Below are 18,740 nucleotides of genomic sequence, written 5' to 3'. Positions count from 1 at the left end.
CAAGCGCAATTCGGCTTTGAGATAGCATTTGCAGATGGAGCAGCCGCTGCGTCTGGAGCCAAGCCCCGCCCAGGAGACGGTTGGCCAGGCGGGCTCGGAAGATGCGCTAGAGAGCCGGGCTTGGGGCAGCCATGCCGAGGCCGGCTGGCGAGGACCGCTGCATGGTCTGCGGGCAAGAGGGGTGCCAAGTACCGCTGTTCTGCACTCCGTTACCAGGCAAGCGATTCTTCCAGTCGGCGCGGGTCAGGCGGTGCCTCGGCAGGAGCAAAGGTGCTCCCTTCCTACTGCCTGTCGCGGCCTACGGGCGCGACATTCAGCGGGGCCCCTCTACACAGCACGCCGCATGGGCCTCACCCGTCTCCCCATGGACGCACCTCCCTCGCTACGGGAGCCACCCCCGCCATCCCTGCACGCCACAGACGTAGGCCCACCTCGACTCGTCGTGAGCCTGCCTTCCGCGCATCGGCTGCTTCTTCTGACCGTCCAACGTCGCCATGGAGATCTCCTGGCAGCTGGCCAGCGCGTGCACGTGCAGGACAACCCTGCCATGTCTCGCCCGGTGCCAGCGGGCTCTGCGGCGTCCTTGACCGGGACTGGACTCATCCGGGCCTAGACGCGGTGTGGGCTGGGAAGTTTGGCGGCAACATGCTGGGTGGGAGGCTTTGGAGCGCGTTGCCGGGGACTGCAGATCAGAGAGGTGAATAGTATCTTCCGGCGTATAAGACGACCCGGCGTATAAGACGACCCCCAACTTTTGAGACGATTTTCATGGGTTAAAAAGTCATCTTATACGCCGGAAAATACGGTATATTATTACGGTTCAATACACAGTGAGTCAGATGTTCAGACTGGATTTGGCATCTTTATCCACTTATTGAAAGCTTCCCAAGGACTAGGGATCGGCAGATGTGGATGTTAGATGGTGTTAAAAATATTGTCGCAGGATGTAAAGTGTTTAGAGCACAGGTCTGCAACCTGCAGCTCCGGAGCCACATGCGGCTCTTTCAGCTGTCTCCTGCGGCTCCCAGTCCTCTGCCTTGTGCAGTGCAAAAAAAAAAAAGTGGGACTAATAAAGTTCAACCAATCAATTCAAATATGCAGGGTAGGTGCATATCTCACCTTGGCTCCACTCTTCAGTCAAACCCTGTTCTGCACATGCGCGCATATACGTGCATGAGCACACATTTTTTTTGCGGCTCCCAGTTTTTCCTTTTGTGAGGGAACCGGTTCCGAGTGGCTCTTTCACTGTTTCAGGTTGCTGACACCTGGTTTAGAGTAAAGCTGCCTTTTGCAATTGATCAACTGTCATTTTGTCAACGCCAATGGTGTTCAAGTGATGCTCTCAGGTAGTTCTCAACTTACAACTACAATTGAGCCCAAAATTTCTGTTGCTAAGTGAAACATTTTTTAAGTGAGTTTTGCCCCATTTTACGAGTTTTCTTGCCACAGTGATTAAGTGAATCACTGCAATTGGTTAATTAGTAACACAGTTGTCAAGCAAAACTGGTTTCCCCATTGACTTTGCTTGTCAGAAGGTTGCATAAGATGATCACATGACCCCTGGACACTTAAACCGCCATAAATATAAGTCAGTTGCTAAGCATCTGAATTGTGATCACGTGACCCCGGGGATGCTGTAATGTCGTAAGTGTGAAAAGCAGTCATAAGTCACTTTTTTTAGTGCCATTTTAACTTTGAACAGTCACTAAATGAACTGTTGTAATTTGAGGACTACCTGTAGTTGTTTTGGGATTGCATCGAAGACACCTATTATTAATAGTATTATCTTTGCTTTCCTTTGCCATAGTCAGTCTATTTCGATTAGCAGGTCTTCGTATTTTGTTATCTTTTCTAATTCTTTCTCTTCTATTCTGCTGTCTCCAGGTACTGCCACTACCCAGATATTTTTGTCTTTTTTATTGGCAGTTGTTAAGTTTGGGGTGTTATATGGTAGGTGTCTGTTTAAATTCTAAAGTCTCAGAGCACTTTAGCATCTTCATTTTTTATTATTTATATTATTATTATTATTATGGTTGGTCGCATAGTCAACCAGATGTTTAGACTGCATTTGGCATTTTAATCCATCTATAGCAGGGGTGTCAAACTGCCGGCCCACAGGCCGGAGCGTCACGGAGAAACCGCACCCATCCCATTTTCGGCAATGGGAAAAAGTTCCAATACGTCGTGCGACGTCACGTGATGTCGCGAGTTTGACATGCCTGATCTATAGAGTCTTTCCCAAGGACCTAGGATAGGCAGATGTTGTTTGATGGTGTTAAAGGTATTATCTCAGGATGCAAATAAAACTATCTTTTGCAATTGACTAACACTGATTTTATCAATGCCAAATGGTGTTCAAGTGGAGCTCCAGATATTTTGGATTGCCCCCAAGATGTATACTATTATTGGTACTATTATTGATGGGAGAGGCACTTTTCATTTGGCACCTCTAATGAGATCTGTCCAGTGTAGTAGAACGTCTGGTGTAGTACTTAGCCTCTTCAGAGCATGCAAACCCACAATCACATCAAAGTAGTATATTATTTGGGGATGATATTATTATTATTATTATTATTATTATTATTACTATTACATGTGCTTATTATTTATAAATATACGGACCGTTCATCTTACCATAGGCTAACTCTGGACAGCTTATAATCACACACACACACACACACACGCACACACACACAAACACACACACACACACACACACACACACAGACACAAAACATAAATACCAGAAAATGCTGCAATTCAGTTACAGAAATGGGGGGCAAGGTGTGTGGGAGGGAAGTGGGATCTGTTGTTAATCAATCAACCACCTTTATGTATGCCTTCCACATGGCAATGATTCTGGGTATCTAACAACAATCAAACAGGGAAATTACAATAAAACTGATAAGAGATGACAATAACAATAGACTGGAATGAATGAAGCAAGGAGTCTCACTCTCCCTTGTCAAAGGTCTGGGTGAAAAGTCAGTTTTCAACCATAGATTAGGGCCGTCAGGCAGAATCATATTCCAGAATAAGGTACTACTAAAGAGAAGGCATATTTCTGGGGTCCTAATAATGATAATGATTTGGAGCATGCCAATGCTAGAAGGCTGAACTGGTCAGGCAGATACAAAGGAAGATAGATTCTCCCTCAAATAGCTGGGCCCTATGCCATGTAGGGCTTTGTAGATAATGACCAGACCTTGAATCGCACCTGAAAGCAAACTGGCAATCAGTGCAGCTCATGAAACAGAGATATTACATGTGCATACCAAAGCATGCTTCTCAGTGCTCATACCTATGCATTTCATACCAGTTGAAGCTTCCAGGTGATCTTCAAAGATAACCCCAAGTAAAGTATGTTGCAGTAGTTGAGCTATGAGGTAACTAGGGCATGAGTGACAGTCTGAAAGGCCTCCTGATCCAGGAAAGGGTGCAACTGGTGCATCAGATGAAGTTGTGCAAAGGCCTTCCTGACCACAATTCTCACCTCCTCTTCAAGTAGCAGCTGCAAGTCCAGGAGGAGACTAGAATACATTTATGCACTTGGATGATATTGTCTTTTGACACAATCTCAAGGTTCTTTTTTTTAAACTGAGCACATTCTTTCACTTTAAAGAAGAGATTCCTTAAATCTTCTTTATTTTCATTCCTCAAAGTGTATATCTGAAGTTGATGTTTTTCTAAGAAATTTTAATTCTAATTTGTTTCTTATAGTCCAGTTTTTTCTCATGATATTCTGTATATAATTTAAATAAGATTATAATGTACAATATTCCAACACTTCTTTCCTAATTTTGAATTATTTTTCCTTATGATCTGATAACTTATTATAATATATTTGAAAACTGTATGTTTTGAACAGGTGGATAAGATGATTTGGTACTCCTATACTGTATTTACTTTTTTGTTTACTGTGTTTTTATATGCCATTTCACTCTGAGATTCTAAGTAGTTACAGCAATCAAATAAATAGGATTAAAAACAAGAACAAAAAAACCTCCAACTATTACATCTTGTCAGTGTGCCTGCATTTCAGTGATAGTATGATTTCCCATCTAATCCTCCAACATCCTTAGACAATGCCACATTTTACAACTTTACAAAAGGTGATAAAGGAGGAGGATATCCAGATATCTTTCATGACAGGCTCCTCCAGAATATGAAGGCATTATTAAGAAGTCTTTATGGTGGGATCTCTGTGTAGATGACATTCCTTTTGTGGAGAGACTCACAGCAAACTTTCTTTCCTGAATTCAGTGGTTAATTTGATTCAGTCTGGAGTAGGTTGTCTCACTGAAAACAAAGGCCCTAAATATATAAGAGTGTTAAAGTGAAAACTAGCACCTTAATTGCATTTGAAATTAATTAATTGATACGTTGTTGCTACAGAAGTAGTTCTGTATGAATAAACACAAATGTGCCCGTGATTACCTAAACCACTGTATACTAAACTAGCTGTAACTTTTCAATGTTCCTAAATAATTGCAATTATCTAACCACAAGGTGGTATGGATGTGAGTGATCATGAGCAAATCCAACATATCTGTTGCAATTGTACAAAGTTCTCTTGGCCGTGACTTCTTATCCATAACCTATTAATTCAAGAGCACTCACATATTTTGAGCTATGATTAGAGGAGATTAGTTTTATCCAGAGTTAAAGATAACGTATTCCAAAAATATGTTGGTTTTAAATCCTTAGTCACTCCATCTTCATGAAATTAGTTCTGAGCCTTTTCCCCCAAATGCAGTTTTCAGGAACTAGGTCAGGATCACTACATTGCTTTTCTGGCCAAGATTGTAATATGATAGCATATTGATGCTACCTGATTTTGTGCTATCAGATGATCTAACCCAGTGACTTTATGTAGATGTTAAACATTAAATGTTGAGGTCTGTCCATAATTCATTGTAGACTATATTGATAAAATCTTTAGTACAATCAATAAAGCAAAAATAGACATCTTTATGGAACTTGCTTAGCTTTTCCATTATGCATTTTGAGTTAAGTCCTTTTATCTCAGCTGCCCCTGTATTTCTGAATCCAGACTGTACATTTGACAGCTGTATTTCCATGTTTTGTTGAAGTCTACATTTCAAAGTTATTTCCTTTAAATAAAATGACACATATTTGCAAAATGAGGGGTAGGATTACAGTCTATCTTTAGCAATGCTTTGACTGCAAATTAAATTTGTTATTCTATTAATCATAATAGATACTAACCCATACCATTTCTTTAGTGTGTATGGCCCAAGAATTGCTGCGACTAAGATTAAGCCAACTCAAAGGGGAACTATTATACTTGAAAGTACCATCTAATTGTAGAAGGCATAGTTTATAGAACTACACCTAGAGCAGGCAACCTTGGAACTGGTGGGTACTTTTGGAATTTTGAGACCATGTCATGAGTATGCTTATAAGCTTATAACCTCCAAGCTATCGTTGAAGTAGTTCTTACCTTTACACCAGAAGGAAAGCCATCATGTAGAAGTGATCAATCATAAGATATCTATGTTGTAGAAAGGTACTCCTCATTATCCCCTCTATTTCTTTTCCCCAATTCTCATCACCCACCCATTTTGGGGGTTTTTCTGATGAAACATGTAAATAACCAATGAAGTACTCAGTTGTAAGTGCTTACTGCTCTGATTTCTCTTCTTACAATGAGTAAGTAATGCTCTTTTGTCCTACACCAATGCTTCTAAACTTAAAATAGTAGAATACGTCATCTGCAGAAACACGTTTGTGGTCATAAAACATTCCAGAGATATTTAAAAGAGCACTATTTAAGTCATCTTTTTGTTTCATTTAGAAAATGATATTGTTTGAGATTGGGGGTGGGTGGGACATTGATATATCCAGGCCTCTAATCATGTTATAGATTATTTGCCATGAGGTGGACCCAGGGCCAGGACCTTGACGTGCTTCATCACAGCTTAAAATCTAAGACATTTTTAGCTTTAAATGAAACATCTTGTTTGGAAGGCTGCTTATTGTTCTGTATCCATTAGAGAATACCTTCTAAGGTAATTTAAAAGACAGAGAGGAAAAGTCACTTGGAGATATAAAGTGCTTGACTAGAGGAGAGTCACATGTTGGCAGTTACTTAGGCATTGCTGTTCAGGGGCCTCTTCTATTAAATCATAAAGTGACAAACCATTTGTTCTGGTATGACAGCTATTGCCTAGCCTCCTAAGCTAATAAGCCTTTGGTAGTGAGCAAAACTGAGTCATAAATTAAAATTTCAGATAGTTTCATAGCTAGTGGTTTGGGGCTGTCTTTTATTCATTATTGAGTAACCTTTTACTGCCTGCAACTGTGCATGTTAAAAGTTAGATTTTGAAAATAACCCAGCAATTGAGTTCGTCTATGATCAGAAATATTGTAGTCTTGTCTCCCTCTCACATACATCCCTTTTCTTTTCACACACAAATCCATTCGGAGCCCACATTCCTTCTGTGCCTAAGAAAGTAAGACAGCATACTAATTCTTATTTACATATGTGGGAGTAAGTACCATTGAATTCAGTGGCGTTTGATTTTGAGGAGACATGCAGTGTAAATCATTAGTTTATGTGACTTAATGCAAGCAGCAGATAGATTACCCTAGAATCTTCCATCAGTCAGAGGGATAGTGGTGTCATCAGTTTTTCAAATAAAATTACATATGCAATTATGCTACCATATATAGCGGTTATTGCTTCATGTTGCTTTTTCAAGAACACCTGCAGATCTCTTGAAAAGGGTCAGTCCTATAGCTATATGATGAATTATGCTTGTAATTACACTTGGTTAGTAATACAATTGTGCAAGGAGATTTAACTGTATATATTATTTGTTTTTTAATTGTATTTTTTATACTTGAAAATTAGTTTTAATACTATTTATTTTAACAAACAGGAATTCCAAGGTTTAAACATAATCTTCAGGGTATTCTAAATAATAAAAAATATTTTTATTTCTTAGAATGTATTTCACAAAATAATTTTGGTATTTCAATTTCTTAAAGAATATAGAACATTTCTCTTTTTTATTGGTGGCACCGTATATGTAGAATGCCTTCTCTATAATGATTTAACTGATACCGTTATTTGTAGCACAAAATGAATATGTTTGCAAAATTACTATAGTGAACATAACTTTGACATTGTTTATGTGATGTTTCACTGCTTTTGACCCCATGTTTTTAATTTTATGTTGTAATATTATATTTTAATTATTTGTTATATAAAGATTTTATAAAATTAATTCAATGATTATCTGAACTTTAGTTTATTTTAAAGCAACAGTAGTAAATAAGACGCCTAGTAACTTTAAGCTATGAATAAAGCCTTCCCTCCAAGCATACACACATATAGCATAATTCAATATTAAAAGGAATATGGAAAATTAAAGAATAATATGTGTGAGGTAGAAGTAACATTCTGAAGAACAAGACATGTAGAGAAACAAAATTGAATAAAATCTAATTCAAAGGTTTTTAGAATAGACTATGTGGTGACCAGGGGCAATGTCCTTTATACAAACTATTTCTTCTGAGATTGTTTAGATTAAAAAAAGATTAAATTAGAATATAGCATTATATATCATGTCACTTTTTATTTACAAGATGTCTCTTTGCTCCACATAGAGTACATAGGAAATAAAAATGATGGGTGGGTATAGCCCAATGGTCTGTTTGGGACTTTGCTCCCCTACTCTGCATCCCAGGAGTAAATGTTTTGAAAGTGGCTGCATGCAATTTGCTAGCCATTTTATGAGTAGGCAAGCTTTCATGGCAACCAAGGTAATAACAAATAATAACAAATATGCCTATTGAATAGAAAGATAAATCCTCATTGTCTTAAAATATAAGGTCCTTCCCAGATGTAACATTCTATATAGGAAGATTGGAACTGGCATTTAATCTTGCAGTTATTCCTAACCAAAAAGAATTTTGTTGAATGATATTGACTGGGGGAAGGAGAAGCTGAAGTTGGAGGATGATAGAAAATCCTCTAGTAAGAGATTTTAAGAAATAACACTTTAGGTTTGAATTTGATTCTTTGCTTGTTGGGTGTAAGCCTTCCTCTTATTCTTAGATCCTCCATGATGATGCTATCATCTGGATCTATTCTCAGAGAAAATTTATGAATTCCCTATGCCTTTTATCTAATGCATCCTCTATCTGCAGTTTTCTTGGAAGAGAAAGAGAACCTATATATAGATGGAGGAATATGAAATGTAATTATTTAAAAAGTGAATAGATTTTATACCTTACAAAACACCCACATACACCCATACATTGGATAAATCACAGAAAGGACACATCTTACACTGTCCTTCCAGGCTAAGTAAGGAACAAAGGAAAATCATATAAAGTTCTGGATTAGTGACAGTCTCCATTTGCATTGTATAGCAACAGGATGCATCTCTGCATAAGAAACTATATGCACCATTTTGCACAAAGGATGTTAACTTGAATTTGGGGGAAGACTTGGAAAATAGCATTTGCAGAGGGGGAATATCACAAATAATTAACAACTAGTTCATTTTCACTTATTTGATTACTATTGGATAAAGGTCAGTCAGATGACCCATGTGAATAATACATTCATCTTGCAATAATAATGGTGTAAAAGTTCATTCCTTGTCAGGATGCTATTGTCAGGATCTAAAGACTTATATTTTTATTAAATTTATGTTAGATTGTAGCAGATCATAAGTCTGCAGAATGGCTGGTGGTACAAAGATACTGTATTTTCCGGCGTATAAGATGACTTTTTAACCCATGAAAATCTTCTCAAAAGTTGGGGGGTCGTCTTATACGCCGGAAAAAAAACACAAATCAGTCGAGCGTCCCCATTCTTGCAAAGCCGGGCCGCCCCACGCAACCGAGCTATCTCCAGCGCAGCTCCGGGACACGGCTGGGCAGGAGCGTCGGGCGGCTCTCCCCACGCGAAGGCGGTGCTGCCCGTCGGCTCTTGGCCCGAGGGGAGAGCCTCGCGCCCGCCAGACTCACCTGTCACCAGCACCGCTCTCCCCCCTGCGGGGATGCGCTTCCGTCGGGCGGTGCTGGCCGAGACGAGCCAGCAGGCAGCCGCCGTGAGCACGGCGCTGAGGGGCAGCGGCAGGACAGCCTGGCCCAGCGCCTGCAGGACGGCCAGCAGCCCCACACGCAGCAGCAGCCGCTGGCTCAGCAACAGGTCCGAGCGCAGGAGCCGCACCGCCAGACTGCCCAGGAAAAGCAGCCACACCGAGAGGCTGCACGCACAGTCCAGCTCCATGAGGGGCAGGGCGGGAAGCCAGCCAGGAAGAGGGACTGGGAGCCCGGGCCGAGCGCGCCTCGGCCGACGGTGAGAGGGAAGCGGCACGAGTTCTAAAAAAGAGGCTGCGGGCGGAGCTGCCCTGCCCTGCGCCCAATGGGAGAAGTTTAACTTCAAGGCCTGGGGGGGAAGCAGGAGGGGCGCCGGCTGTGGCGGGGTGGCGGCTACCCTCCGGCACTGCCTGCTGTCCGGGAAACGCTGCGCCTCGAGGGCTGGCAGAAGCACGGGAGCAGCGAGAAGGCCGGCGGGGCCAGTCGGGCCTTCGCCTCCTCTGCGACGGACAGGGAGGGCAGGGCATGTAAGTATTTTCCAGCGTATAAGATGAAAAACCTTGAAAATCTTCTTAAAAGTCGGGGGTCGTCTTATACGCCGGGTTGTCTTATACGCCGGAAAATACGGTACTGATGTAATCGTCCCTTATTATGTATTTACCTTGTATAAGACAATACTATTGTCTGCTTTCTGTAGACATAGCTATAAAAGTGAATTCTTTTCTGAAGCCATCACTTACAGGTTACTGGTCTTCCTGAAGTAATAAAATACTAGAGGAATTGGTTGCCGCTGTTTTTAGAAAAACATGGGCATTAACAATGGATTACAATAATAGAAACTATGTGCTTGAGACAAATTTAGTTGGTGGGAAAATGCATTGTTTGATATTGTTTGTTTGTTTTGGACATATAGCAAATATAATGTGGTTTATAGATACAACAAAATATTAATAATGTGGAAAATATGAACAGTACTATAATTCAGCAAACAATAATAAGCAGCATGGAAAAATTCCCTCTTATAAAGGCAAAACACCAAAGTTAAATCGTACAAAAAAGAGCAGAACTCAATTGTCTAAATGACAAAAGGTATTAATGTAAAGAACTTCACTGATGCCACAATATTTATAGACAAGATACCAATGAGCATCTGTATAGAAATTTTTCTTTAACTTGAGTACTACCTCTAGGAAGATCACCTTCATGGCAATGCCAGCCCATTTTCACTGAATAGATACAGAATAAGGCTTCTGTACATACTCTTACAAGGGAAACCAGTCTTTCAGATAATGTATTCACAGGTTAAGGTTTTAAAAATGAAAATCAGCACTTTAAATTGTACCTGGGATTAGTCTGAAATTGATACAGCTAATATAGACTGACAAACTATGATGGAATGACCTAATTTTAAATAATAGTCATCATTTCTTGAATCAGCTACAATTTTGAAATGTAATAGTCAAACAGATTACCAGTTTAACTGAATAAGATCATTGTAGTCCATTCTATGCTTCCATTATATTTGAAAGTGTTACTTTTCATTTGTTCTTTTCATAATAACTTACGAATATACTTTTTTCATCATGATAAGGTAGAACAACAACTAAAGACAGAGTATACCTAAAACTAATTCTGATATAATTGTAATTGTTTCCAACAGTATAAAATTATCTTGGGCTTTTGCTTGAACAGCGGGCTATAGACCTAAGTGTTCACAGAAAATGCCCACTATAATTGTTATCTGTTTATATATGAGATAGAATCTCAATAGCATTCTGGATCCTTTAGAACGTTTGAAGTGAACATCAGTATTTTGAATACAGTGCCAACTGCCAACAATGATGTGTTTAAACACTAGCTTAATAACAGTAGATAACCAGGAGCTGAAATCAGTCAGATAAGTGAGTTGGCAGAAAAAGGATGTAATATACTCATTCCTTCTTTTGCTGCTTACCAAAAGGATATTAAAGGAGGTAATTGTGTCCTTCTCATTCTATATAGAAATGTGGTTCTATCTGTCCTCTACAAACCCCCAAGTGGATAGTAAATTTGGTAGACTTACGGTAATTATAAGATTCTGCTAAAGATGCATTCTACACAGATTCTATTCTTGCTGTAGTCTATAGCAGATTACTTGTAAAGATTACCCAGATTATAGATATTTGTAAATGTAAATAACTGCATTTATAATAGGTGCAGAAATCATATTTGTAAATGCTGCATCCCATAGATTAAATAGATATATAGACATTATGATAATCTTATTGATTAGTCAGGTTCAATGGCTAATTTTTAATTCATGGATTTAAAATACAAAATAAATTGTTTCAATTTAATTTAAATTCTGGCAGCTTTAGTCCAGTACACAGCACATGTATTAGACAGGAACTTCAGAAATTCCTAGTCAGTATATACTGTATATCCAACAGATTTGGTTGGAGAAAGCTGCAATGAATTATGAACTTAAATCTCCTTTCTCCCTACAATGGAGACTGTCACTGGCCAGTACAATTATCCATTGACTTTTGACCACAACAGAGCCCCAAAATTATGTTACCAAACAAGGCAATTGTTAAGGGAGTTGTGCACCATTTTATGCCTTTTTTGCCACAGTTGTTAAGCAAATCACTGCAGTTGTTAAATTAATCATGTAGTTGTTAAGTGAATCTGGCTTCCCCATTGACTTTGTTTGTTGGAAACCAGCTGGGAAAGTTACAAATGGTGATCATGTGATCTTGAGGCACAGCACCTTTCATAAATACATGCCACTTGCCAAGCACCTGCGTTTTGATCACATGAGCACAGAGATGCTGCAGCAGTCAAGTGTGAAAAAGAGAAGTCACTTTTTTCAGTGCCATTTTAATTTCAAATGGTCACTAAACAAATGGTTGCAAGTTGAGGACTATTGTCTGTGGAGATTCTCAGTCATCCAGGCGAGAAGGTGATTTTTGTTTTGCTTCTCATCAAAGAAGCTTTGTCAGTTCAGGAACTGAAGAAGCTTCTTGGATGAGAAATGAAACATTTTCAAGGAAAAAACCCAAGAAAGTCTAGTTGCCTTTTGAGGACTACTTCTATTCAAGTAGCTTCTTACAAATGAGAGAAAACTAAACTTTTTCTATTGTCTGGCTGTAGTAAAACTTGTTACACTTCTTTTGAATTTTATTTTGAAAAAAAAGAATGAAATTTTACTATGAAAACTATTATTTTTGCCTTAGAATATGCTTTAATAAATTATGTAATTGCTAGATGGGTGAAAGAGAGGAAGAATGAGTACAAATCAATAATAGGATTATCAAGTAAACATACAGTAGGCCTAAGCGTCATCCAGTTCTGTTTATTGGAAAAATAAATGAGCTGTACAATGTGATACTCTATACCCAGAGCTAGATATTACTAAATTTTCTATGTTCATTATAAAATAGAAGCTGGACTTTACAGTTTTATTACAAATAATGAAGTTTTAAAAACCGCAAGACTTTTGTGGGGAGGAAATGAGAATGGTTTTTACTTCAAGGGACCATAGTTACCTGTAGAACAGTTCACACATTTTGATTTTGCTATCCTGAAATAGTATTTTTAATATCCATTTACAGTTATTTAAGGGTCCCTGCATGCTTAAAACAGCATCTGAATATAGATACTTTCTCTCTGTCTCTCTTAAATAAAGCTACATCACAACTTGAGTGTTCCATCAATGCAGAAGAATGAGAGGGGAGTTATGGCTGGAACAATATGTAAAAATACTGCTCGTAAAAAAAAGGCTTTATTAACTGTCATCATCCCCAGAATATATGTTCAAATAAATGTTGTGTAATAACTAAATTTGAGATTAATAGGTCCCTTAAGAAATGGTGAAGTCATTCAGGATAGTCAGTGAAAAATAGGCTGCAAGAATGTAAAATGCACATATTGTCCTGCTTGCATGCTCTCTCTGGTGTCCTTCCATTTGTCAATGTCGGCAAGCTCTGTTCTCATTAAAACATTCGTGCACAAAAGAAACTTAATTTTCTTAAGAGGAAAGGACACCTGATTCAATTTAGCATCTGCAGCCAATAACTTGAATATATATTCTTTTTCAGCCTGGAGTCAAACAAATAGTGATGAGTGGCAACTGAAATAAAATACACTGCTTTTTAACCAATCACCACTATTTTTGCAGCCTCTAAGGTATGTGCTCTGCAGACCAAACACCCGCTTCCTAAAAATTGCAGTTAACATTTAACTGAGATAATAATCCTTTTTATTCCAAAACAAGATTTTTCACAAGCTAAATAAGGCAAGCATAGTTTTTAGACTTCTTCACATTATAATATGTAGTAGATTTTACCTATGGCTAACACTAAAAGCATCTTGCATTCATATGCTTCCAAGGTAGTGGCCACCCAGTATGGTTTCAAGCTGTAAGATGTAAACATCTATGTGCCACAAATATTTGTACTATTTTGTTATGTTAAGTTAATGCATACAATGCATTTATCCCATGCCTAAACCAGAGAGAGTAGTGATAAATAACAGTAACTGCAATTTTATGATAGTCAGAATATTCAGATAGTCAAAAACTAAGTAGGCATATTACAGGATTGCAGTCCATATTGCTTATAGTCATTTCTTTTTGGTCAATATACATTTCTTTGAATTTTGTGCTACTAATTATCTACCCTTTTATTTTTTATTTTTTTTATTTTAATTCCATTTGTGTCCCGCCCTTCTCCGAAGACTCAGGGCGGCTTACAAGCTTAGCAGTAGCCTTCATTCTATGTATATGCCTGCTTATTAGGGCTTTCACACACCCACCAAGCGGCATTATTACAAAGTCAGCTTAATTGCCCCCAACAATCTGGGTCCTCATTTTACCTACCTCGAAAGGATGGAAGGCTGAGTCAACCTTGAGCCTGGTGGGATGCGAACCTGCACTAATTTTATGTCTAGTATTAAATTTTATATCTAGAGTTAATTTTTATAATTGTGGCATTTTTATCTTATTGCTAGAATTAGTATCTATGTAGTGCATATGCTTAACCTAAGAAAGAATTAATTTCAGGAACATTTTTAAGCATGTATTAGGGGAAAAAAGGTAAAGGTTACCCTACATAGTATTTTCAATCAAATGAAAACATTAACTCATGACTTGTATTGACCACTGAAAAATTAACAGTATTGATTTTTAAATATTCCAGAGAAGAATTATAATTCTGTACTTTTCTTCCCAAAGTGATAGGTAAATATTATGCCAATTTGCATTATTAAATTATTTGCTACAAGTCTGTTAGTTCTAAGCCAGGATTTGGTTTTGTTTGTGTGCAATCAAAAGCCAGAGAAGTGGGATGAGCCTTCAGTTACTTCTGCCTGTTGTAATTGCTCAAGTACACAACATGAGGATTCAGAAATGGTTTTTTAAAATAGTTATTTTAGCTGTTCCCAATTTTCTCTTTCCTTATCACTTGCCAGTGGTTTGGGAGACTTTATTCTGTGCATTTCATTTGACCATGTTTCCCAGGGAAAATGGTGTGGAATAAAACCAAAACTCTGCTAAGGATAAAGAAAAGAAGAACACCAAGTAATATCAGAGTTTTTCTAATCCATCTGATTTGAAATCTTAAATGTTTTAAGATTTGGGCCTTATAAGGCATAGTACTTGTTACAAACCTGCTTTGTGACTTAGGTTAACAAGAGAGGCTCTCTTTAAGATTCTCCAGCTGTGACTGATGCTGCTGATCTGTCTGCTATGCTGGAGAAGGCCTACTTATTGTAGGTCCCAAGCTAACGAGCATTCTCCTTAGGAAGACGTATTTGGCTATCATTCATTGAATGGTCTGAAAGAAAATAGCAAAAAATACAGTAATAGACTACAAGCTACGTTTTTTGTGAAATATATACAATATAGCCAGAAATAGCTGTTGTTCAGTGGTTAACTGTTGTATTTCTTTCTATCTTTAAGCTACCCAAACAAAAAAATAAGCCCCTTCAAAAAAAATCATTATATATAATATATAACTAAGAAAACACTATCCATTAAATGTTCAGGAAAGAAAATGTTGAGTGCCTAAAATATAACATGGTATCGAATACCTCTAGGTCTGTAATGCACCCAAGAAATTTTGCTCTCAAGGGCCTCTTCATTTGGTCCATATTTTAAGAAATTCAGTCATAACATTCAGTCATCAATTCATGTTTAGCCCATATCCTTCCCCTCATAATGTCAGGGATGACCATTTGAATACAGATAGAATTCATGAATCCATTCTATAAGTACTGTAATGTGCCCTTCAAACCAGGAGGATGCTAGAAGAGATCTTGGGAGATGATTAGAAGAATAGTCCTGTAACAGTCCTGTAAGTACAGGTGATTTTTCAGATACCTGAACTTAACTTAAACCACATTGCTTCATATGTCATAGATTATTTCCTCAAGGTTTATCAAGGTGTGGAATTGCAAGTTGAAATCCTAATGTTACATTCTGACTCGTTAAACCATATCATGTTTATTGATTGTTGCAAAGATAATTATTTGGACTGGTTCCTCCTCGTGTTCAAAGGCAGATGCTGATAAAGTGGAGGTGTGAAAATATTTTGTTGTAGTTTTATAACTGTCAACTGTGATGCTTTATTTAGCTGTTTCTATTCAGAAGCTCTCCCCACAACATGGAATGCCATATGCCATTGTCCTGTTTAGCAAGCAGGCAAACAAGAAAGCAAAGCAAAACAAAATATTACAAGACTGTACTTGCTTGTGTATGGGCCACTGAGCCCTGTGGTCCAGGGCTATCTTTTATTGATAAGGCCAGCCAAGGATGACTCTAATGAAATTATCAAAGCTTTGAATAAATTATGAACTTGAATAAGAAAGCTAAGCTCTGGAGCCAAGCATCTCATTAGCCATTCATTTTCATTGCATTCTCATAATAGAGCAGTAGGTTCTACTCAGCTTAGCCTGTGTTTTGGACTGGGTTCAAACTTTCAAGCTCTTTCAAAAATCTTTTACTCCTAGGCTGGAAGATGTCCTTGGTGGTAACTTTGATTCTGCTTCTGTTTTCCATTTAAATGGCACGTTTTCTTTTCTCTGCCCCTCCCCCCCTTTTTTATGCTGTACTTATTTCTACATCATCGGACTGGATGCCATGGAAGAATTCCTTCTTTTATGGTAAACTTGAAGCTTTACAAGATTTAAGCATTTTCTGTTTCTCAGAATTTATTAGTTTGTCAGAATGCTTTTCCCCAACATTATTTCTTGGATATTTAGGTAAGCTAAACATTTCTTCAAACTCAGTTGAGTCATTTATTTTTCTTTCTTTCTTTCTTTTTGCTGGATTCCTTATATTCTTTCTGGCCTTTGGAATTAAAGCACATAGATAAATTGTAATTTTACTGCAATATATATTCAGCTAAATGCTTGTAGCAAAAATGTAAATTCTACTAGAAATACACTAAAAATATACTTAAATATATATTCTGTTCAGATAAGCATCATGCTATTAATTACATATTACATTATTTTTCTACTGACTTCCTTTTAAAAAATAAGTCTACCTGTGTTTTTTCTACAAGGAATTTTGTAAAGAATAAACATGGTAATTGATGTTTTTTTAACAACTTCGTTTATAGATTTTTAAGTTGCCCAATGAGTATAAAAGTGAAATGCGAATTGTAAACATAAATAATAAAATAACTATTATCCAAAATGTGACTTTTCATAGGCTATTTGCAATGGTTTTAAATGGCAGTAGTTTACTGGAAAATATAAATTAAGTTCAGTATTATACATGAAATAGCAAGATTATTATTGATGTTTCTTTCATTCTTTTAGGCAGCTGCTATATTTAACTCAGCCTTTGGAAGTTTTTTGGTAAGTAGTATTACCTTCCAATATTGTTTCAAAACCTTACTGTACATTTTTAACTATTACTGTATATTGAGTTAAATTTCCATTATCATATATCATGCTTCTCTTTTAAATACATAAGCTTACATTTCTTTCCAGTATCTACAGCTTTCCAGAAAATTAGTGCGTGAATAATCTTTGATCAATATAATTTAATGACGCTTAAGTACATGTTAATAGTCTTCTTAATGAGGAGACAATCCATTACTATTCAGACATTTGGGAGGCTAGTGTCAATATATTGATTTTCTAATGAGGTTTATCACACAGTCATTATTTTCTATTAAGATGCCATGTTTTTTTTAAAGGAATATGGCTCAGATGATGAGAGAAGCAATGCTAATTCACTGGGTGATAAGTCACATGATTAGCATATTTTGCTGCCAGAGAACAAGCTTATTCTACATCCCAAGGGAAACTAATGGAAGGAGTAAAAATAACTGGGCCATTCAAAAAATATAATTTCTGAGCGTATATTTTAGCATCTCCAAGCACAATATACTGTAAAACATAGAAAAGGAATCTCAGTAATAATTTCCCTTATTTAGTGCATTATACAAATCAAATATCTGGGCATATTTTTGCATGAAGTTATATTTTTATAATGTAAATTGTTTATCTCCGCTATAGTCCAAATCTTTTTTATTAATAGTATTAGTAAATACATAATATAAAGATGCATGAAAATGCTCTTTATAGATCATGAATGCTTACTAATAGATTAAAATCAATGTACAAAAATGCTCTAAGGAATGTTATACAAGATTGATAATTAGAAATGCGCTTGTATTAAGAGGTGTTCTTGAAGTTAAAATTTTAACTCAAAATATCTGGCATTTTTAAATTGTTCTCATTTTCTTTAGGATGTAAATTAACTTGGATACCCAGGATTGCTAGTTTTCTGTTCATCAAAGGCTGGTTTTGCAGATATATCATGTGTAGAAAAGAACTATTTCTAGGACTGGGAAGATGGAGTAGCAATTACTGTGAGAATCTGAATCATTGCTTTAGGAGTAATGGAGTATAAATGGCTGTATGTGAAGGGGTCAAGATACCTTACAAGACCCCTTCCTAAGCTTCTTGCTGTTTGGGGGTTCCTCCAGCTTCTATTCATTTAGGGAGATTCAGGGAGGACTCAGGTATGTGTGACTTCTATTACAACTATGAATGTGTCCCTAGTACAGATAAGCAGATGTACTTTGGATTTCCTTTTTCTCTTTAAAGAGTTGATGTTTGATCTGAATATTGAGGACATTAGGCTAGGTCCTTTGTCTTTTTGATCTAGATGAGACTGTGGCTATCAGTAGACACTGAAGCTTGAAATGGTCTGTTAAAAGGGTTCCTCCCAGACACCTAATGGATCTCAGAGAACAGCTGGTAATTTCCCCAAGTTATTGGTAGTAGTTCCACTGAGCACCTGGATAGGGTAATGGAATTGGGAAGCAATTTAAGCCTTTGGAATAATTGCTGCTGAGTTACTTCCTTTGACTGATGCTTAGTAGCGCTTAGTTTCTCCAAGAGAAGAAGTGACAGAAGTAATACCTGGAATGTGATAGAGAAACACAAAATTAGACTAAACTGGTTTATTATTTAAGTCTATACTATGGTGGTAAGAGTAGTGAAATAGTGAATTTTCTCTGCTTTTCTGTGGTTTTATAGTGTCACTTCTATTTGGTGATTTTGTTTAAGATTGCTTCTTCTGTATTAGGGAATGATGGGCAGGAAATGTCAATTCTTAATGCAAAATGTTGCTGATGAAGTCTCTTCTATTTACTCTCTGT

At 37.4% G+C, this 18,740-nt stretch overlaps 1 protein-coding gene across 4 annotated transcripts in view; it reads left to right on the top strand.

The window, feature by feature from the left end:
• The window catches only part of SLC10A7 (solute carrier family 10 member 7), a 153,297-nt gene that overhangs the window by 28,751 nt on the left and 105,806 nt on the right, over window positions 1-18,740 (top strand). For all 4 annotated transcript variants that reach the window (XR_014493062.1, XR_014493063.1, XM_083367790.1 and 1 more), the window contains exon 5: window positions 16,885-16,923. Coding sequence is in view for 2 of the 4 variants with exons in the window: in XM_083367790.1 (XP_083223916.1) it covers window positions 16,885-16,923 (39 nt within the window). In the remaining 2 variants the exon portion in view is untranslated. The remainder of the gene's footprint in view (window positions 1-16,884; window positions 16,924-18,740) is intronic.

Source organism: Vipera ursinii, assembly GCF_947247035.1.
Source record: "Vipera ursinii genome assembly, chromosome: 7".
Lineage (NCBI taxonomy): Eukaryota > Metazoa > Chordata > Lepidosauria > Squamata > Viperidae > Vipera > Vipera ursinii.
This window is presented reverse-complemented; position numbering and strand designations above follow the sequence as displayed.